This window comes from Lithobates pipiens, unplaced genomic scaffold, assembly GCF_037356315.1.
Source record: "Lithobates pipiens isolate NorthernLeopardFrog02 unplaced genomic scaffold, aLitPip1_a1.2 Scaffold_8, whole genome shotgun sequence".
Taxonomy (NCBI): Eukaryota; Metazoa; Chordata; class Amphibia; order Anura; family Ranidae; genus Lithobates; species Lithobates pipiens.
In genome coordinates, this window is record NW_027507903.1 from 197,758,471 (window position 1) to 197,782,055 (window position 23,585).

The following is a 23,585-nucleotide window of genomic DNA, read 5'->3' on the forward strand; positions in this document are numbered from 1 at the left end:
TGCCCTTCTCTGGACTCTCTCCAGTTCCAGCACACCCTTCCTGAGGACTGGTGCCCAGAACTGGACAGCATACTCCAGGTGCGGACCAGAGTCTTGTAGAGTGGGAGAATTATTGTTTTATCTCTGGAGTTAATCCCTTTTTTAATGCATGCCAATATTTTGTTTGCTTTGCTTGCAGCAGTTTGGCATTGCATGCCAATTTATTATTGATCTACTTGAGTTTGCGCTTGTACATAATTTATTCCAGTTTGGTAGTGGTTTTTACCTACAAATTAGAGGGACTGTCAGGGATACCACATGCAGGCATCCAGCAGGGGTGATCAGATCAGTTGGCTGCACTTAAAGGAATCGGGACCAGGTGAATAAGTGAAAAAATATATATATTTATTAAGATAACGACCCTCTTCCAAAACCAACACCATTAAACCATAAAGAAGCAAGTGAAAGATAAACGTAACTGACATGGAAATTTATAGATAGGCAACTCCTATGCTCATATTGATTAGTGGTTCCAAATGAATAATAACTACTGCAGTAGGGAACAGACACAAAAGATACACTCCTAATTTTTCCACATAACTGCTCTGCTTTATTATGACACAATTAAAGGTTTTTATACACATGAATACGTAGGTATCACAATAAAATTACAATTGTACATTTATGGTAACAAGGGGCGTAACATCATAGGCAGACTAATTCTAATCAGGAGTCGAAAGAATGCAAACATGTAATGAAAACATTATTAGTGCCGTGTGTACAGTGAGGGCAGTGTGCAATACATACAAAATAGAATACAATGATATACAGAACTTACAAATTTCCTTTACAGTAACACAGCAAACCCTATATGAATATATCTAACTAACTATATACAAGTGGGGGAAACACATACTGTATAAGCAAAACAGGACAAGGACACAAGATAAGGGGAACAGGGAGCCAGGTACTGGGATCAGAAAGTGAGTGGAGGGAGCAGGAATTAGGTCCCAGGGAACAGGTCTCCAGATCAAGATTCAGGATCAAGAACAGGAGCAGGTCAGACTCAGGCCAGGACATGGCTTGCAGGGAAAATTCTGAAGCACTGGACCTAGGTGCAAGATGGGCTTATATAATTCCAGCAGTCCCATCAGGTGCAGCCTAACGATCTGTATGGTCCCTCTGCTGAGAGACACCCACTGGTGGTCACCAGAACTACACGTTTTGGTTTTCAATACAACAGTGCCACCAGCAGGTGAACCAAGCAAGGAAAGAAGTCCTGACAGGGACCTTGATGGGGCACCATGCCTCTATCTTGGGTTCTGGGAAGAACAAGTTGTCTACAAAACATCCATGTTCCTTGACCATGTTAAACGTTTGTTAAGATTCATTGATGATGTCCTCATTGTATGGACAAGAAGTGTGGAGGAACTAAAGGGATTTAGTACGTATATGATTTCCTTTTTTGATTTGAGAATTAAATTGGATAACAGTAGGTTAACTACCTGTAAATATTGTAAACCTACTGTGGCCAATACATTACTTAAAGCTGACAGTCATCATCTCAAATTCTCTAATTAGGGCAATTGCTGCATTGTCACAGAAATTGCTCTGCCATTAAGAAATTGAGAAGAGAAACAAAATAACCTTTTAAAGAACTGTTTAAAGAATGAGGCTATTCCCACACAAATAAGAAGAGCTAGAAAAGGGGCATATGAAACAGATATAGAGGCCCTATTACTTCCTAAAAAAGCCATAATTCAAGAAGCTGGAAAAGAAAAAGAGGAAGAAATACAGCCGGTAAGGATGATCACCAAACTTAGTGTGCAATGGGATGAAGTAAAGAACACTCTTAACAGACACTGAGGTTTCTTAACCAGTTCCCGACCAGCGCACACCGATGTATGTTGGCAGAATGGCATGGGCAGGCATATTGGCGTACAGGTACGTCCAATCTTTAATGCCGCCCTGCCATCGCGAGCGCACCGCCGCCGGTCACAGGTTTTTTGATTTGAGAATTAAATTGGATAACAGTAGGTTAACTACCTGTAAATATTGTAAACCTACTGTGGCCAATACATTACTTAAAGCTGACAGTCATCATCTCAAATTCTCTAATTAGGGCAATTGCTGCATTGTCACAGAAATTGCTCTGCCATTAAGAAATTGAGAAGAGAAACAAAAGAACCTTTTAAAGAACTGTTTAAAGAATGAGGCTATTCCCACACAAATAAGAAGAGCTAGAAAAGGGGCATATGAAACAGATATAGAGGCCCTATTACTTCCTAAAAAAGCCATAATTCAAGAAGCTGGAAAAGAAAAAGAGGAAGAAATACAGCCGGTAAGGATGATCACCAAACTTAGTGTGCAATGGGATGAAGTAAAGAACACTCTTAACAGACACTGAGGTTTCTTAACCAGTTCCCGACCAGCGCACACCGATGTATGTTGGCAGAATGGCATGGGCAGGCATATTGGCGTACAGGTACGTCCAATCTTTAATGCCGCCCTGCCATCGCGAGCGCACCGCCGCCGGTCACAGGTTTTTTGATTTGAGAATTAAATTGGATAACAGTAGGTTAACTACCTGTAAATATTGTAAACCTACTGTGGCCAATACATTACTTAAAGCTGACAGTCATCATCTCAAATTCTCTAATTAGGGCAATTGCTGCATTGTCACAGAAATTGCTCTGCCATTAAGAAATTGAGAAGAGAAACAAAAGAACCTTTTAAAGAACTGTTTAAAGAATGAGGCTATTCCCACACAAATAAGAAGAGCTAGAAAAGGGGCATATGAAACAGATATAGAGGCCCTATTACTTCCTAAAAAAGCCATAATTCAAGAAGCTGGAAAAGAAAAAGAGGAAGAAATACAGCCGGTAAGGATGATCACCAAACTTAGTGTGCAATGGGATGAAGTAAAGAACACTCTTAACAGACACTGAGGTTTCTTAACCAGTTCCCGACCAGCGCACACCGATGTATGTTGGCAGAATGGCATGGGCAGGCATATTGGCGTACAGGTACGTACAATCTTTAATGCCGCCCTGCCATCGCGAGCGCACCACCGCCGGTCACAGGTCCCGCAGACTTGATCACCGCGGGCATACCCACGATCGTCTCACAGGGCGGCTGAACGAGGAAATGCTGTTTTCCCCATTCTGCCTAGCAACTAGTGACGCTGATCTCTGCTCCATGTGATTGGAGCAGAGATCAGTGTTCACTAAATTAAAGCCCAGCCCCCAACAGTTAGTAACACACCCCTAGGAACACTTAACCCCTACACTGCCACCCACTGGTTAACCCCTTCACTGCCAGTGTCATTTACACGGGAATCGCTGCATTTATATAGCAGTGATTGCTGTATAAATGTATAAATGACAATGGTCCCAAAAATGTGTCAGAAATGTCCAATCTGCCATAATGTCGCAGTCACAATAAAAATCACTGATCGCCGCCATTTCTAGTAAAAAAAAAATATTAATAAAAATGCCATAAAACTATCCCCTATTTTGTAAACGCTATAACTTTTGCGCAAACCAATAAATAGTCGCTTATTGCAATTTGTTTTACCAAAAATATGTAGAAGAATACATATCGGCCTAAACTGAGGGAAAAAAATTTTTTTTATATATTTTTGGGGGATATTTATTATAACAAAAAGTAAAAAATAATGCGTTTTTTCAAAATTGTCGCTCTATTTTTGTTTATAGCACAAAAATAAAAACCGCAGGGGTGATCAAATACCACCAAAAGAAATCTCTATTTGTGTGAAAAAAAGGACGTCGATTTTGTTTGGGAGCCACGTCGCATTACCGTGCAATTGTCAGTTAAAGCGATGCAGTGCCGAATCGCAAAAAGTGGTCTGGTCATTGACCAGCAAAATGGTCCGAGGCTGAAGTGGTTAATGTAATGCCCAAAATTAAAAAATATTGTTGGCCATTATCCACAAATGATGCCCAAAAGAGCACCAGATCTTAGGGATCTGCTAATTCATTTGGAGTTTACTTTGAGTAATGATCCTACCTGGCTGCCTTCCTTCCCTCGCTCAAACGGAATGTTCCCGTGTGGTAAATGTCAGGTATGTCATTATGTAGCTCGGATCAACATTTTCTCGGATTCAGAAAATCAGCACATTATAGCATTATTAGTTTAAGTAATTGCTCTACACGTGTATTGTATATGATTACTTGCCAATGCAACAAGATGTATGTGGGCAAGACAAAAACACATCTGAAAACAAGAATAGGGTAACATTTATAAGACACACATATCTTAAAATTAGATTAGAATTAGTTGGTTGCGCCAGCCAGGGCTGAAACTAGGGGGGGTTGGGGTAGTGGGTAATATGCCCCATGCGCTGCATTGAGAGGGGCACCATCCCTGACAGAAGTAGTGACAGTGGCGTCACTACTCCTGGACTGCTGTTATCTCAGCACCAGAAGCGAGGAGTAGAGCACTAGAAGGCTGTGCAGGCTGTGCATAGTTGCCAAAAGTCCCACGTTTAACTGCTCATTCCTGGATGTTTTCCACTTGAGCTCTATTTTGAGAACAGAGCAAGCCTCCTTACCTAATGCACAGGCTGTTACAGCTCCCAGCTCCTTTCACCTTCCTCCCTCCACGGTTCTTGCAGAGATATGCATGGAGGACCCCTGCTGGGGGGGATGGGCAGGGCATCTTTCACTGCCAGAGAGAGATGCACAAGCTCTGCATGGAAGGAACAGATAAGCGACTAGCTGCTGTCTGGCGCACACATGAATCCAATGGCCACAGACATCTCTACAGGTCTGATTTTAAAACAGAAATTTAAAAAAAGCTTCTTTGTGATATCCTTAGGTGTTTGTAAATGGTAGCTCAGTGATGAAGGTTGCAGATATCAATGAATATTATTGTCATTAGATTGTTATTAGAGATGTCATACTGTGATTATAATGTGTATGAAGATGTAGAAGCGGGGATTTCAGCCGATTGTGTTTGAGGCAGCATACGTTCCTCTGCAGCTCTGTTTCTCCTGTGATTTTCCGCTATATTGGAGTAACTGCTTTTTGCCACTGATTCTATAAACTGGTAGGGGACAGTGCCCTGACACTAACGATGCCCTTCTCGGCCTCCAAGAAGGCGGCTAAGGCGCAAACAGATCCTCGGCAGATCCGCTCCACAAAGGATGCTGCAAAACGCCCTGACCCCGCCATCTTGTCTTCCCCGCTGAAGGAAAAGCGCACCAAAACAGCGGCTGCGAAGATAGTACAGGCACAAGGTGCAGTGGAAATAGATCAAGTGCTGGATCCGGTTCTGGCAGTAGACACAGATGCAATCAGCCGGCCGATCCTTGAGGCCAATAATGCCAGTAAAGCTGAGCTGATGGGGCGCATAGACCACCTCTTGTCTGAGTGTACTCTGATAAGACACGACTTAGACAAGATCCGGGGCTGCCTGACTATAGTGGAGATGCGAGTCTTGGATGTAGAGGATGCTTCTCACTCTCATGGTGCCCACCTATCTGAGCTCTGAGATCAGGTCCGGGTTCTACAACACAGAGCAGATGACGCTGAAGGAGGAATAATGTCCGAGTGGTGGGGCTGCCGGAGGGGGCTGAGGGTGACAAACCCACCCAGTTTGCAGAGCTCCTGTTTAAGCAACAGTTGTCATTACAAGATTTACCTCCTACATACGTGGTGGAGAGAGCGCACACGGTACCTGCTGGCAACAGACCCCCGGATGCCTTCCCACAGCCTTTCCTGGTCAGATTCTTAAATTACCAGGACCGGGACATGATTCTGAACAAGCCAAAAAACTTCAGGAGCTGTGCCATGAAAATTCAAGGATAATACTCTTTCCAGATTTCTTGGCTGCAACACAGTAGAAATGACAATCCTTCAATGAGGTCCGCAGATGCCTGAGGGAGAAGGAGGTCAAATATAGCATGCTGTACCCTAGCAAGCTTAGATTTCAATGCAAAGGGACAGTGAAATTCTTCAAGAACCCGGAGGAAGCTTGTGAATGGATGGATAAAGAATTTTAATGGTCCTTCAGCCTGTCTACAAACCCACAACTGGGGACGGTATGCTTTTTTCTTTTTTCTTGCTGTAATGCCCTAAACTCTGCTCTCAATGTTTAAGAATTCTCACCTTGGAAAGCTATTAGTCACATCAGTGTTGGAGGACATACTTCCTATGATCCCTGGATCATAAAGATGATACTTTCTGTTACCCATATTATGCTGTGCTAGGGAGTGGGGGGTGTGGAGGAGCTAAGGGAGTTAGCCAGCGGGTATAATCAAGTCTTCTTTGTGACAAGGGTACATTGCTGATGGTCCCTTGGGCCACACACGCTAGTGACTCAATAAGGGGCTCCACCTACCCCCGCATCGCAAAACTACAGTTCCTGCATACTCATTTCTATTTTTTCTGTTTTCATTTTTCCAATACATACGGCTCTCTATCTTATATCATACGATTCCAGTATTCCCTGTTGGAGCATGCGGAGATGGTATGGAACCACCTATGGAACTGCTGAACTTTCGATTGCTGCGGCATGATTTCACTGCATGTTTTTTGTTTTTTTGTTCAGGGAATAAGCTGTATGCTGGACTGAGGATGTTCGTTTCTGGTATTTTGGCAAGGGAGGTTTTTTTTCGAGTCACAGCTCAACCTAGTGTATTAAATATAGGTATCGTTTTCATTGAAATTAGGATGTATGATGCTCTTGCTGGGGACAAGCCCCTGAAACAACTATCCTGCTGGGATATGAGTGGTAGAAATGATAAAGATGGCAAATGACATTAAAATAGTGTCTTGGAATGTTCGAGCCCTCAACCACAAGTTTAAGAGGGCCTCGATATTCCAATACCTAAAACAGTTCAAACCACATATTGTTTTCCTGCAGGAGACACACCTAGATGGCAGCAGGGTCCATGGACCATGGATTCAATGAGCCCTACACTCAACCTACTCCACATTTGCTACAGGGGTCTCAATTCTAATTAGTAAGACAATCCCTTGCATGATCCATCAGGTGCTCTCTCATCCAGGAGGCAGAAATGTGGCAGTAGTATTAGACATATGCCATAGGAAAATTATGGTGGTAAATATATATATGTACCCCCCCCCCCCCTTTTATGTGGAAATACTTTATGATTTATTAGCTAAGATAGTGACCTATGCCCATCTTCCTGTGATTTTGATGGGGGATTTCAATCCCGTTCTAGATGTGTCGCTGAACTCCTCCAACCCGAACAGAGGGGGATCTGCTGAATTGATTAGCTTGGTGTCCGTGGCAGGTCTTAAAGAGCCATGGCACTGGAAGCACCCGACTGATAGACGTTTCTCCCATGTGTCGATGGCCCATAGATCCTCGGCCAGGAACGATTTAGTCTTCGGGAATGATATTCTACTACCATTTGTGACGGACGTCACATACTTGGCTAGGGGCTGACTGACCAGAATCCCTACTCTCACCCTGAACTTGGGGTAGGGAGTGAGAAGGGGGGATGGAGACTCTCCCCTGGATGGTTACAACATGAGCAGGTCTCTGCCCAGCTGGAGGAATCAATGAAGATGTACTGGTCATCCAATGCTGATACAGTGGATCTTCCGGTGGTATGGGATGCCTTTAAGTCAGTTACTAGGGTGGAATGTATATCAGCTATTAAGACAGCTCGAGTACAAGACAATAAGGAGAGCGAGAGTCTGCAGTGGCGGTAGAGGGAGTGTGTGAATGCTCATGCAGGAGCCCCTACCGGAGCCTCGTATGGATCTCTGTTGGAGGTGCGCTGTTCTTTGTCCCTACATTTTACAGGTCAGATTCAATCTGAGATGACATGGAGGGCTCATACAGTGTTTGCGGAGGGAGATAAGAATGGAAAGCTTTTGGCGATACTGGTTTAGGATTATTACCCGATCACTAACATTCTGGTTATCAGGGACCAAGGGGGACCCTGGTTAGTGACCCCCTGCTTAGCATGCAAGAGTTTGTCAGTTTTTATTCTTCCCTCTACTCCCACATTCCATCTTATGACCAATCAGCCTAAGACTCCCTCTTAGGTGATCTGGCAATTCTGAAGTTGTCGGATGATGATATTAATATTTTAGAGGCTAAAATTATGGTCACAGAAATTCAGCAGGCGATCTTTGCTTTCCCTCCGCATATGACCCCTGGACCAGATGGCCTCCCAGTAGATTTTTATGAGGTAAATGTTGAACTCTTGGCTCCTAGGATTAATCGGCTTTTGGAATATTGCCACAACCATGACACATTGGCAGACTCCATGCTAGAGGCCTATATGGTTCTTTTACTTAAACCAGGAAAGGACCAGATGGAATGTGCATCCTACCGGCCTATAGCCCTGTTGAACATGGATTTGAAGATCTTAACCAAAGTACTGGCACTAAGACTAGCTACTGTTATCCCTTCTATATTTAATATTGATCAAACACACACAAGACACAAATCTATGGAGACTCTTCACCCATTTACAAATTCTGCCAGAGAATGTCAAAACTAGAATAGTAGCCTCCATAGATTTTGAGAAAGCCTTTGACTCCATGGATTGGCTGTACATGTTCATGTTATTTGAGGTCATGGGGTTTGAGCCACAGTTCAGTAAATGGATATACATGTTATATAGATGCCTGTGAGTGGTAGTTTGGCTGGGATCCTCTATTTACAATTTCTTTGAGGTGGGAAGAGGAACTAGGCAGGGATGTCCGCTATCCCCCTTCCTTTTTGCCCTCGCCCTGAAGCCCCTGGCAGTTGCACTTAGGTCATCAAAGAAGATACAATCCATCAGGATAGGCATGATAGATGAGTCTCTGGCACTGCATGTCGATGATAGGGAGACTCCTTTAAAACAGCTTTAGGGATTATTGATCACTTCGCCAATTTTTCAGGGCTAAAAGTAAACTGGAAGAAATCTTCTATTCTACCCCTAGACACTGAAGCCAAAGAAAGGGCTGATCCGAGCTTGCCGCTACAGTGGGTCACGTCCCTTAAATATCTAGGAGTTAAGCTCATAGCAAATATACAGGATTACATGCCCCTTCATTTATTACCATTGCTAGCGCTGCTAAAGCAAAAGGTTCAGGCATGGACAAAACTGCCACTGTTCTTAATATGTAGGATCAGTTTGCTGAAAATTACATTTCTCCCAGTAATCCTCTACTTCCTGAGTATGCGTCCCAAAATCATATTTTAAAAAGATTGATAGTATCATTTCATTTTTTCTATGGACTCCCAAGCCACCAAGAATAGGCATTAAAATATTACAGGAACCCGGTGATCACGGGAGACTGGCACTACCAGACTGGCAGAAGTATTATCTAGCGGGTCAAATGGTTTTTGCTCGTAGGTGGTTTCTGGCAGATGATGGGGATGCGGCCATGGTGTTGGAGGCGGCTCATCTGGGGTCATATGAAAGTCTCAGATTTGCCCTGTTTAGGGGCTCAGGGTTTGACGACAACAATGAAGGCCACAATCAAGGCGTGGGAGGCAGCGATAAAATTGGCATGTCCTAGTTATGGGGGGGGGGGGAGTATCACCATCGGCTCCTCTGTGGATGAACCCAGCCCTGCCCCAGTTTTATAACCTGTCGGACCCTATGCTTTGGGCTGTTAAGGAAGTGAAAACGCTGCGGGATATCACATGCTTTAGAGAACTGTTGACTTTTCCCCAACTAAAATCAAAGCATGATCTTGCAAATTCATACCTGTTTAGGTTTCTACAGGTTCGACATGTCCTTCAGGTGCAGTTTTGGGAGGTGCGGGTAGAGTCTCTTCCCTCAGTTATTGTCAAGTGAGGAGCTGGTCAAGCCCCTCTCGCTGTCCTATAAAGAATTTTTCAAGACAACTCCACTGGCGGTCACCCAGTGCAGAGAGAGGTGGGTGGTGAAGGTCCCTGATGCATAGGGGGAAGATTGGGACGACCTATGGACACAACCATGTAAACATCTAGTGCCAGCAAGGGATAGGTTGATCCAGTTTAAATTCTTGTAAAGGCGCTACTACCCCCCGGCTAGGCTGTCTAAGATCTTTCCTATGGCCTCAGCAGAGGGTTGCAGGTGCTCTCACTCGCCTGCAGACGCTGACCACATTTTCTCGCAATGCCCACATGTTCAGCGTTTCTGGTCGGATATCACCTCCTATACCGATACCGATAACTGTAAGGGTTTGTCTACTTGCTCTTGTAGATGAAGTGGTGCCATCACGTGCTCTGCGGACTATGCTTAACATTCTGCTGTTCTATGGGAGGAAAGCTATTCTATTACATTGGAAAAAGCTGGGGGCACCAGGTGTAAGCTTCTGGAAGGGACTAGTAAACTCCATGTACAAAGCTACATATGAGGCTAGGGGCTGTATGAAAAAATTTGACAAGGTATGGCAAACATGGTATAAATGCAGTACTACGATAGGATAGAAAGGCGAGTGTAAAGCCGCGTACACACGGGCGGACTGTCTGTCCAACTTAGTCCGCTGAAACACATTTCAGCGGACAGTCCGCTCGTGTGTGGGCTTCAGCTGACTTTTTCAGCGGACAGTCTGGCGGACTAAGTCTTTCGGAATTTCCGTAATATTGTCCGTCCAACTTTGGTTTCAGCGGACAGTCCACTCGTGAGTAGGCAAGTTGGACGGACTAAGTATGGCGCATGCTCAGAAAGGATTTACACGGCGAAAGGTTGCATTGCTGTGTATTGGACGTCCTATTTCTAGTCCCATCGTACGTGCTGTACACGTCATCGTGCAAGCTTTTAACGGACTGTCTGTTCATCGTGTGTGGTCAAGTCCGTTCATTCAAAAGTAGGACGGACTGTCCGTCGGATTGTCTGACGGACTTAGTTGGCCAGACAGTCCGCCCGTGTGTACGCGGCTTAATATGTGCTAATGACATCCTGAGAATAGCATATTACACAAAAAGAAGAAGGGGCTGCATTTTTTATTTTTTATTTTTTATTTTTATTTTCTTACTCAGGTAAACTAGGTAATCCATATATAACATAATTAAACTTGGGAATTGTCCCTTGAAGTCATGCATATCTGCACCCTTGGGTTAGCATTACCTACTGGAAGTTAAAGGAAAACTGAAGGATCCTTATTAGATGAGCTGTGACTCAAGGTTGGGGAGGAGGGTTAAAGGGGAAGGGAGGGGCTTTTGTGTTAGATAGTTGGACGTTAGTTAGTTGAGATGGATTGGGCCATGTTGGTCATGTGTGGATGGTGTCCAATTGACACGTCCAAATGTTGTATGACATATTTTTGCAAAAAAACAATAAACAGAATAAAAATAAATACATATAAAGGCACCTTCACATTGTATATCATTACTTTAGCAACTTTTCACATCTTCATACACATTATGATGATCACCAATATCAACCTAATGTCCTAGTGATAATAATAATAGATATGCACAGAGCATTCCCTAAATCTCTGGTGGTTGCCTCAGGTCCCTGGTGCTACAATCACCCACACCACAGCAGCATCTTACCCTGTCACTTGCCAACAGTTAAGCCCCATACAAACGAGGTGCTTCAGAAGAAATCAGCTGACATTCAGCCCATGTGTACACCAGCATGTTCATCAGAAGCCACCTGAACAGCACCAAAATGTGTCTTTACCCCAGGGGAAAGAATGTCTATCTTTGCCACTGGTATGCGCTAATCGGGTTCACCTGCATGAAACAGTGTTGTCAGTCTAACAGGGAAAATCATTAAGAAGTGAAGAGCACAGGGATGACCTCATTAGTGTGCTCCTGCTCCTTCATTGTCCAGTCAGCAGACTGAAGGCACTGTATTCCCTAATTGTTAATACAATCGTATCACTCTCCTGGCTATTAAGCATGTTAACCAGTTCCCGACCAGCGCACGACGATGTACGTCGGCATAATGGCATGGGCAGGCAAGCTGTCGTACAGGTACGTCCAGTTGAATTTGGTGCCCTGCCATCACGTGCGCACCACCGGTAATGCACGCGCATGTCGGTCGGGACCCCCGTGAGTCCAGTCACGGGTTCTGCGGACTTGATCGCCATGGGGATACCCGCGATCGTCTCACGGGGATGGAGAACAGGGAGATGCCCTGGTAAACAGCATCTCCCTGTTCTGCCTAGCAACAAGTGACACCGATCTCTGCTTCCTGTGATTGGAGCAGAGATCAGTGTTCACTAACACACAGCATAGCCCCCCACAGTTAGTAACACGCCCCTAGGACACACTTAACTCCTACACTGCCACCCCCTGGTTAACCCCTTTACTGCCAGTGTCATTTACACAGGAATCAGTGCATTTGTATAGCACTGATTGCTGTATAAATGACAATGTTCCCAAAAATGTGTCAAAAATGTCCAATGTGTCTGCCATAATGTCGCAGTCACAATAAAAATCGCTGATCGCCGCCAGTACTAGTAAAAAAAAATATTAATAAAAATGCCATAAAACTATCCCCTTTTTTGTAAACGCTATAAATGTTGCGCAAACCAATCAATAATCGCTTATTGTGATTTTTTTTTTACCAAAAATATGTAGAAGAATGCATATCGGCCTAAACTGTGGAAAAAAAAAATATATTATATATTTTTGGGGGATATTTATTATAGCAAAAAGTAAATAATGTGTTTTTTTCAAAATTGTCACTCTTTTTTTGTTTATAGCGCAAAAAATAAAAACCGCAGGGGGGGATCAAATACCACCAAAAGAAAGCTCTATTTGTGGGAAAATACGAATGTCAATTTTGTTTGGGAGCCACGTCGCTCGACCGCGCAATTGTCAGTTAAAGCGACGCTGTGCCGAATCGCAAAAAGTGGTCTGGTCATTGCCCAGCAAAATGGTCCGGTCTGAAAGTGGTTAAAGGATGTGTGAATTATAAAAATGCAATTATTCTTGCAGGGTACACATTGCAAATATGTACAGTATTCAAAGGACTCCCATGTGCAAAAAAAAAAAAGTAACAATGCATTTAGTTGTGTACAGAGTATAGTTTTGTGCGCATCTAGATACAGCACTATTGAAATCAATGAACCCATACACATAGCTGTGTCTACATGCATAAATGCACATAAACATCTATAAATGCGTACATATGTAGTCATTCATTGGAATGAAAGAAGAATTGCACAAATCTAAATTCTGTATGCATCTAAATATGCTCAAACTCAAGTACTTTAGGCACATATTTTACACATGATATCCTGCTAGCTCTGCCAGCAAGAATCTGCATTCCATGCAGAAAATATGCATATGCCTTTGTGAATGAGCCATACAAGTGAATTTCAGGCATATCACCAGTATTCAGCTTTAAGATTTGAAAAAAACTGATCACTGTCACTACCTATTAGTAAATAGCAATCCATATACGTCTGCAAAGATAGGCTTTTTTAATTCTTATTTGACAGATATGCAAGGTATGTTTTTTAACATAGGAAAACATGCTAATCAGCCAAATGGCTTGCCATTATCTTTTCTGGATACCATCTTACTCTGCTCTATTATATTTGACAGGGCTGTGACTCTTACCACTGAAGACAATTATGCCTAGCATCGAACTGTAAATCATCTTTACCGGAGAATAATCTATCACTAGATTTTAGTGATTCACACTAATCACTTTGCCTCTGTGTCATAATTCATGACTGGGCTGTCAACCCTACAGTGACTATATATAATAACCAAACCAGTATAATAATAGTAAAAAAAGATAAATATGGGGTACAATTAAAGAACCATAAATTGTGTAAATGTAAAGTGAATAGAATTTATTTTTATTCCACTTGGAGCACTTGCTATGTCTGAATTATTATTAACGGTTCCTTTACCAGACTTAACTGGTCTCTAAGCGCCCTCAATGCGTCATTCATGTGATGGTGGAGCTTGCTCAGAATTACTTTGGCAAGTCATGAATTCATAAATGACTGAAGGTCCACTGCTACCTCATGAATGACTCATTCAGAGCCTTTTTTTTTCAGAGCCTTTTACATGCATACAGTTTTAAATATGATCTTTGGAAAGGACCTTGGATACAGTTTTTTTCTAGTTTTAGGCAGCTATATGCCACAGACCAAAATGGACCTGTATGTATGAGCCTATAGAATACAGTAGTGCTGTGTTCAGATCCACCTACGAAGGCAGATAATTACTGTTGCTTTTGGCAACAATTTTTTTTTTTACTCTTGGTAGTATATTGCTTACCTATGTACCATTTGAGATTATTCACTGAACTCAAACTGCTTAAAATCCAATAAAACTAGTTTTTATATAGAGTATGCTCTAATTGCAAATGTAATAATTATTTACAGTATAAAACAATTGTTTTATGTATTTCATATACAGTATATACAATATATGCATTGCACAATGCAATATAACAGGTTTAAATAATGAATGGATTATGAACTTGTGGGATTAGTTAATGTTTCTATGCAGTGGTTAAAGTAATCACTGTGCTCAGTCAAAATAGTCAGTCAGAATAGAACTGGTTCCTGTTTACTATTTTAATAAAGGAAGAATCATATTTTTAATCTCAGTGTGCTACATTCCTGTTGCTTCAGTGGAAAAGAGTCAAGCCAGTACCTAAATTGTGATTGTTAAGTCTTTAGACTGATGTCTCCTGGAGTGGCATGTGAAATATGTGATGTTTACGAATCACTTAGCATTCTGGGCATCATCATTCCATTTGGTGTGTGCCTGGCTTTCAGAGCCTTTGCCACTAGCTAAATTAGAGGTTAGTATGGGAGTCCAATGTCTCAGTGTTTCGGGGTCCAATGTCTCAATTACAATCGTCTTTTGCACCTGAAGGAGTACAAGCTGCAATCTCTTGGAGCACATGATGAAGATCAGGTCTTCCCAAATAAAATAATAACGTGAATCCATGACAGGCCTAGTTGACTAAAAGACCTAGGTGTTTACTTCTGCCAGAAGATGACCCTAGAGAATGCACAGGTTTATAATTTGGTGAATTGGACATGCATCAAGCTAATTGTCTACTACATATTAGGTATTTACACTATAAGCATGAGCCTATGGTGCTTTCATATCTAATGTAAATATGTGTTTTTGTTTATGTGCCAGACAATAAAAAATGTGAATTGTCCCAACTAAGACTAATGCGTACACACAATCAGAATTCTCGTCGGAAAAAGCTCTGGTGGTTTTCCCGACGGAATTCCAATGGAATTCCGCTCAAGCTGTCTTGCCTACACACGGTCACACCAAATTACGATTGTTTAGAATGTGGTGACGTACAACACGTACGACGAGACTAGAAAAAGTATGTTTAATAGCCAGTAGCCAATAGCTTCCATCTCATAGTTGAATCTGAGCATGCATAATTTTTGGCGTGTCGAAATTGCATACACACAATTGGAATTTCCGATAGAAAGTTCTTCTATTGGGAAAATTGAGGACATGCTATCGATCTTTGGCTGGCGGAACTTCGGACAGCTAAATTCTGATGGAGTATACACACGGTTGCATTTTCAGATGAAAAGCTCTCTTCTGTCTTTTTCTGGCCGGAATTCCGATCGTGTGTACGTGGCATCAGAGGTAAATGTCTTGCCGCAGTCATGCTGAAGGAATACAATCTTAACATGTACTTTAAACAAAAGAAGCAAATCTTACTGTGTTCTGTTCCCTACTATTGAATTTGTTAACTAAAAGGATGTATTTAAATCTAGCCTAACAGATGGTATTATTGGAATCATGAGCTAGTTGACAGCATGAATTCTTGTTAATTTGCTTAAATAATGTGAGCAAATAAAAATAAAATTACAGTGTCTCATTCTCTAAATTATGCTAAAATAAATGTGAATGGTATGGTAAGATGCCCTTTAAATAACAGTAGTCAGCTGTTTAATACAGAACAAAGCTCTAGAAATCTGGTGTGAGTCAGTAGAGGAAGAAAATCAATGATAGTTCTATTTCTTCAAATAATTTGTAATTGCTAGAAAAGAGAGAAACATGAGAATTAAAGCATCACATCTAATGTGTTGTGAATCCTTAGCATCAGGAAATTACTGTGAATCAAGGTAATTTCCACACTGACTCAATGTGTATGCTTCTGTATGAAGATGTTTTTATGTAAGTGAGTATATATAGTGTATACGTATATACAAGGGTTCTTTAAAATGTTTCCACACTTTTTCTTTAACTATTAGATATAAATAAGGGAGGAAACTTAATACTCATCAACCAGATCCACCAAAGAGCCAAAATGTAGTATGCCGGGGTTACAGTACATTTATTTTTATTGTTACAGCAAATAACATGCTGTGGCCTGGGAGTTTGCTATAACTGATGCCTAAACTTTGCTTGTCTTGTAACAATAAAAATCACATTCACGCTACAACCCTGGCTTTCTCTCTTGCTATAAACATCTGATATATTGGATGTGGAGACTGGAGAGCAGTGCTGCCTCCATTCAGAAGCAAGATGACTGCACAGTTGCTGCGGCACATTGGATAATATTTTCAAAATACAGTTAAAATGTACTTTCCTAGGTAAGCAGTCTGCATTCCTTTAGTAAATCAGTCTCTAAGCATTCCCTCTCTTGCTATCTGATATCTTGACTCAACAGTTAAAGGCAAACTCCACCTTTTCAACATCTTACACAGTATTTCAGCAAACCCTCCCAACCCCCAGATCACATACCCCCATGTCCTCAATATGGACAGTGAGCTGGAGGAAAAGTCTGCAGTATCCAGGCATTGCATACACCACGGGTGCTCAACCTGTGTCTCTCCAGCTGCTCTGTAGCTACAAGCCCCATCATGCCTTTGGGAGTCATGCTTGTAACTGTGAGTAGCTTGCAATGCCTCATGGGACTTGTAGTTCTGAAACAGCTGGAGGGACACAGGTTGAGCACCCATGGCATGCACAATCAGTGGATCATTTACAGGCATTTTTTCCATGCAAAAATATGGGAGTTTTAAGTGAACTTTGCCTTTAAGAAAGGAAGCAGAATACATACTCTCTAATCACTGAAGTTACTAATTTTGAGTTATTATATCTATCTAATATAATGACAATTATATAGAAGTACATACATATAAAATGCATACCTTAGAGCATTACCGTGTTTGTTAACCCATATAACACAAACACTGCCGCACCCTATATTAAAGCCTGGCAAAGCACACTGCATTAGTCTTTTCTAAAAAAAAGCGAGCGTTGTAAATACCTATTTAGAATGATCTTCAGGCTGAGCACATGACTTGCGGCCTCTGTATACATTCGATATATGTCTTCTGCAGGAGAGGCTGACATCTCCCTCTGACGTAAGCCAGGGAAATCACATGGCCACTCAACCTTTCCTGCAGTAGCCCTGGAACATGACCGGCCTGAACATTGCGCTAAATCAGTATTTACAATGCTCATCTTTATAAAAGATGAATGCAGTGTGCTATGCCAGGCTAAAAGAAAGGGGCTGGCAGGGATCATTTAGATTTTTTTATATTAATAATAGCAGTGGGGGGGAGGGGGCAGGGGGTCTAGATGAAGACATACAGTCCCAGACATAACAGGCAGAAAAGGAGAGAAAGGAGAGCTGAGAGCAGGGCTGCATAGAAAAGGAGAGAAAGGAGAGCTGAGAGCAGGGCTGCATAGACGAAGGGATGCACTCTGACCACCGTGATCAGTACAGACTGGGAGATACAGGAAGTGGCAGGTTCCGGCAGGGTTTTTTTCTTACAATTTAGAGTGGGGAAGGGGGGAAGATTACATAGCACAAGCACTGTGCTGTTTAATCTGCTTTAAGGGACTAGGGAATCTATTTTTTTGGTGGGGTAACGAACACTTTAATTTCTTTAAGGCAAACTCTGTAATAATAATTAAAAATAACACTAACATACACTATGCTTTGCATTTCAAATACAGGTATTTTGCTGGACTAAAACTATAATCTTTTTATATGTTTCAGGATTAGAAAAGATTGGAAGAGATTCCAGTTATGAACAAGAAGGAAAAGTTCAGTTTGTAATTGATGCAGTATATTCTATGGCTCATGCTCTCCATAACATGCACAGAGATTTCTGTCCAAGCTATGTGGGACTGTGTCCCAGAATGAAGCCTGTTGATGGGAAAGATCTACTTGGATATATTCGTGCTGTAAACTTTAATGGTAAGTTTATATTAAAGAAAATATACATATTCAAATTTAAACATGTTTGCAATGGCCATAAGAACAATGTTAACATACAGGTTGGTCTTTAATTTTGAAGGTGGAAGTTGGATTTCAGTCAAAAAAATATGTAAAAAATATGTAAAATTACAATTTACTTGGCAATTTACTTGGCAATGAAGGATCCAATATGTAAAAAAGATGAATGCGATTCTGATGAAATAAATAATTTATGAATGAATGTACTTAGGACCATGTTTAGTAAACATGCTGATCTAGGCTATTCTTTTTAAATACAGTATAACACCATGTGAATATCATCACAAAAATACTTAAAAAGACCATACATTATTATAGGGAAATAAGTGATGTTTAACGTACCTTGGTCCCACTGTGCTGCACACTATACCAATCTAGATCATGCACTAAAAATTGGTGCTTGGTGGTTGGTGACAGAGCAACATACATCTTTTAAGCATATCCCACATCTTTGAGCCAGTCTGATACTTTATTTAACCAAGATTGTCAGAGACAGCAAAAATAGAGCGATTTACAAATTGTAAATTTTGGGCTTGTGCTGCTCCCTTTTATTTGCCTTTGTAAGCATAGGCCCATATGTGCCATATTTTTAAAATCTATCTATTGTAGCTTACCAGTTTTTAGTTGTGGTAACTGAATTCATTTAGTTGTTGGGGGTTATTTGTTTTACAGCAAAGGTACTATATAAAATTAATAAAATTACCAAAAAACACTCATGTGCACATACAAGGCAGCATCATAGAGTGGGTATACAGGTTGTAGTGGATCAGATATCCAAAGGTTAAAATTTCAAATATATAATGGTGAATGAGGTTGAGAGTTCAGATAGTTCTCTCTGAGATAGGAAACAATACAGTCAAGTGTGTAATATCATATATATGTTGATATGATTTCAAAGTGGAATAGTCAAAATGAGTCTATACTTTGAATTATAGATACTTTGCTTAATCAAAACTTCAAATATAATTTGCCATTCTTTACAATTTTAGCTTTTCAGGTTCTAAGCAGAGATGTCTTTTTTAGGCATACTGTGCAGCAGTTGTACTGCATCAGTATGAAATGTATCCCTCAGTAACAGAAATAAAAGAATAGATTATAAACTAACACCTTGATTGATGATCATCAGAAAAGTAAATGAGTGTTAGAAATATATAGTACAACGGGCCTGAAGAAGTCTTTAAATGGAGTTTAAAACTTCCTGTTTCTTAAGTTGACAAGAATTAGCATTACATAATATATCAATCAATCAATCAAACAAATAAAATGTGAATTTATGTCATCAAAGTATTTGTAAAAGCAATATTTTTGCACAGTTCTTATCATGGAATATGCTAGAAAAGGCTAATAAACCTACAAACATCAGCAGCAGAGTTTGTCACAATACACTTCATTGACCACAGCTGGCAGTCTTTTTGAAAATGTCCAAGGTCATTTTGAAGTTAGGTTCCAAGTAGAAACTGTTTTTGCTTCAGGTGATATAACTAAGGTACTTGGTTGCTATATAGATATATACTCCAGGTAGTTTTCAGAATTCGGTTATGGAATTGAGTATGTTTTTGCTTGTAATAATGCACTGTATACTGGCTTCAATTTGATTTAATTGTGAAAGCTAAACTAACTTAAAACACATTTGTATTATAATTGCACTGTTCTTGTAAATATATTTTAATAAAATTTTGTAATAGAAGAACATGTGTAAAAAAAATATTTTTCCAAATTCCATAATTCATAATTATTTCCATTAGATAGACAATACATAACTTGAATGTGCATAAATAACAGATTTATTTTGTTATGGTTGTATATTACAATGTATAGTATACATAAATATTGACAGCCTATAAAAGGAAATACAACTAAATATCCAAGTATCTAAACTTAAAAATATATAAACATCAACATATATAAATTGTAGTAATACTCAAAATATTTAGAGAACAAAAAGAGAAGAAGATTCTTCTTCATATGAAAGGATATATTCAGTGTGTATCTGATGGTGTGACAATATATCCATGGTTGCCAGAGTGTTGCTGTTTGTGCTTATTTTTTCTTGGTGGTAGCTAACATAAGTTCATAAGTGCAAAGTGTATGTACAATGTTAATTGAAAGATCACATTTCCAATTGTTATTGTCATCTTGATGCCAAAAGTAACACTGGGGGTTATTTACGAAAAGCAAATCCACTTTACACTGCAAGTGCACTTGAAAATGCCCTGAACGTGCACTTGGAAGTGCAGTTGCTCTAAATCTAAGTGGTAGATCTGAAATGAGTGGAAGCTCTGCTGATTTTATCATCCAATCATGTGTGAGCTAAAATGCTGTTTTTATTGTCCTTGCATGTCCCCCTCAGATCTACAGTGACTTTACTTCCAAGTGCACTTTCAGTGCAAAGTGGATTTTCCTTTAGTAAATAACCCCCACTATGTCTAAGAGGATAAGGGATAATATCAAATCCTAGATTTAGTATTGCTAAGCCTGGCAACAAAACTATCAATTATGCTATCACTTCTGAAATTATCTGGTAGACTTTCTTCCAAGTCAGATTTTTACATGTCCATAAAATATGGTATATATTACCTATTTGTCCACATCCTCTCCAATGTTAACATATCGACCAACAGAATAGGTATGCAAGCAAGTTATGCAGGCTCACCCGAGGTGTGAGGTCTAAGCAGTAACTGGTATTCACCAGAGCATTTGATGGTGGAAATGGGCTTTTCTGTGTATTGGTACCTTGAGGGCTTGATATTTCACTATACAATTCCTCAGTGATATCAGGTTTCAGCATTTTCTGAACTTCGTCTAGTACTATTCTGTGTGCCTTATGAAGGCAATATGGGTTTACTCAGACGTACACATTAGGCTCTGTAAGGATTGTCATGTCTGATCACCCTGGTAAGGCCTGAAATTCTTAAAAAGGTGCCACTATTCTTTTGTAAAAACCCTTTTGCCCATTGAATTTGTGGCTAAGACAGGGAGGTAGAAACTGGGACTAGTCCATCACTATTGGGGGCTTAAAGCTAACATCAGCAGGTAGCTATTGTACCTGCTTTTGATCTATCCAGATTTTAATGGTAGATTTGGTACACATTTTGCTTCTCAGGTTGGTGTACTTTATAATTTGCCTCCACCACCTTTTCTACCACCTTAAATGGTCCCTGCCACCTGGCCAGGAACTTACTCTCAACTGTAGGTATTAACACCTCCACCTGGTCCCAAACCTGGAACTGTGTAAGCTTGGCAGATCGGTTGTACACTCTTCTCTGTGCTTCTTGTACCCTCTGTAAATGCTTCTTCACCAAAAGCTTCTTCACCAGAGGCTGGCTGAACACACCAGACCTGTTTGCTCCCCAGGATGCAGAGGGGGAGCAGACAGGTCTGGGGTGTTGGAGATAAAGCATACCCATTGCCATTAAATCAGGACATTGCAGAGCACGCCATGTATGAAGTCTCGCCCCTGAGAGTAAAGACACCTGGTATAAGCGAGAGGTTGCAGTTGGATTTATCTTAAACGCTCCTTATGCTTTACCATCTGGTAAGTGCAATCTTGTTTCGGTGGTAGGGCACTTTCTCTTATATACATGTGTGAAGTCACTGTGGTGTACTTATATTAAGCCTAAGAGTGTGGATTTTCAGTATGCAAAATAAGTGAAGGACTTTCTGCCAGTTATAATACTATTTAATGAATGAGAATTGGGATTGTTTAATTGATTCATGTAATCTTTATTGGCACAGCTCTATATTTGCCCTATATGTTTATTGTGTGTGTATCCCACAGTTGAGCAGCAGCCTATAGATTCATTCATAATTTTTTCCATACACATTTTTATTAGGTCTAACGCGGTTTCTTTTTCCATTACATCTTCGCCTGCCTTGGAGGTCCCAAAGAGGCAGTTTCTAACTGTTATGCAGTGTCTCAGCTACAACCAGTTCACCGCTCAGTGTGTAGTGCTACACAATTAATTTCATAGACAGCTTCCTCTTCCACTTTAAGCCTCTCTTTCCCACCCAAAGGGCTCTCTGAAAGTCTAAATTATGGGTTACAAATGAGAACTTACCAACCCTGAGAGAATTTTAAATGAGTTCTCTTTGAGCGGGCTACTCCAGAGCTCCTTACCCTGCAAGGGTGAGAACTGCATGCCAGTTGTCCCCCTTAAAAGGACCACAACCCAACCAGCAGAGAAATATACCTGCAGTCCAGGACACATTCACAGCCTCTTAAACAACATGAAAATTATTATTTCTACACTCTTGGTTAAAAAGTCTTTTGACTTAAATGGCTAAAAAATGGAAGTAATACCATCAAAAATTATTGTATTATCCTGTAGCATAAAGATTTGTAATACAGATGGAACACATTATACAGTGGTATGTTTTGCCTGTTAATCTTTTCTTATCTGTTACCATGAACCTTTTTGCCTTCACAGTATAGTGTTGTGTTTGAAAGACTCTTGGCTTCCTCAGTAAAAAACAGATCTGCTTCCTAGGCTGTAGGCTATTGATCTGCAATTCATAAATCACCTATTAGGTAGGTCCATTATAACTGAGACAATAATAATTAAGCAATTCATCACCATTACTATCACAGTAAGTAAAATGTTAGCTGTGTTGTCTGAATATTATTAGCTTGGTTTATTATTATAACTCTAAACCTACCCCTTTTTATTTTGTATCTACTCATTTGTCATATGTCTAAACAAGTAAAACAATAGGATTGGGTGAGTATGCAATCAGATTAGCTTCTGTTTGTGTTAGTCCATATCAAATTTGGAAAGCCTTTATGGTAGACATTTACGTTACTGTGGTACCAATAGTTTTCACAACTTCAGTTAGCTATGGTGTACATGTGCAACTGTAGAAAATATCTTCATAGCATGCCAATTTGAGCAAATTTATTTTTATAGCGTTAAGCTATGTTTTTCTATTAATCATATCCTTGATAAAGAAAAGTTAAGGGAATAATAACCTTATTTAAAAAAAAGCAGTGTAAAAGGAAGGGTAAAAGCAAAGTATTGTAGCCCAAACTACCATTCACAGTTTGCTCTTTCGATAATCTGCTCACAGTAATCTGAGTTCTGGCTGGTTGCTTTGAGTGCTTAGCATGTATCTATTGCACTTTGTACTACCTTTGGCAAGTATTTTATGTGCATGTACAATAATAGAAAAACATAGTTAGCTGTACAATAACCAACATTCTATATAATTTATTAGCCTGACTCGGCTTATTTAACATATTACTTTGTTACATAGAACATATAATATATTGTGAAAATTCAGAATTTCTTTATTTATGTGGTGCTGTCAATTTTATATATATAGGGGGGAGTTTAATAAAGAAATAAGGATAGTTTTTGATGCTATGGCCCTTTAAAATGAGCCAAATTCAAAAGTCCCTACTGTGTACAATGTTGATAATTTTACCAACATATATTATTCTTTTACAATGTATCAAATTAAAAAAATTATT

General features: G+C 40.3%; 1 protein-coding gene across 1 annotated transcript in view; it reads left to right on the forward strand.

Moving 5' to 3' along the window:
* Nucleotides 1–23,585, forward strand: part of GRM8 (glutamate metabotropic receptor 8) — a 1,454,623-nt gene that overhangs the window by 1,118,759 nt on the left and 312,279 nt on the right. The window contains exon 7 of the mRNA XM_077474080.1: nucleotides 17,879–18,079. Coding sequence (XP_077330206.1) covers nucleotides 17,879–18,079 — 201 coding nt within the window. The remainder of the gene's footprint in view (nucleotides 1–17,878; nucleotides 18,080–23,585) is intronic.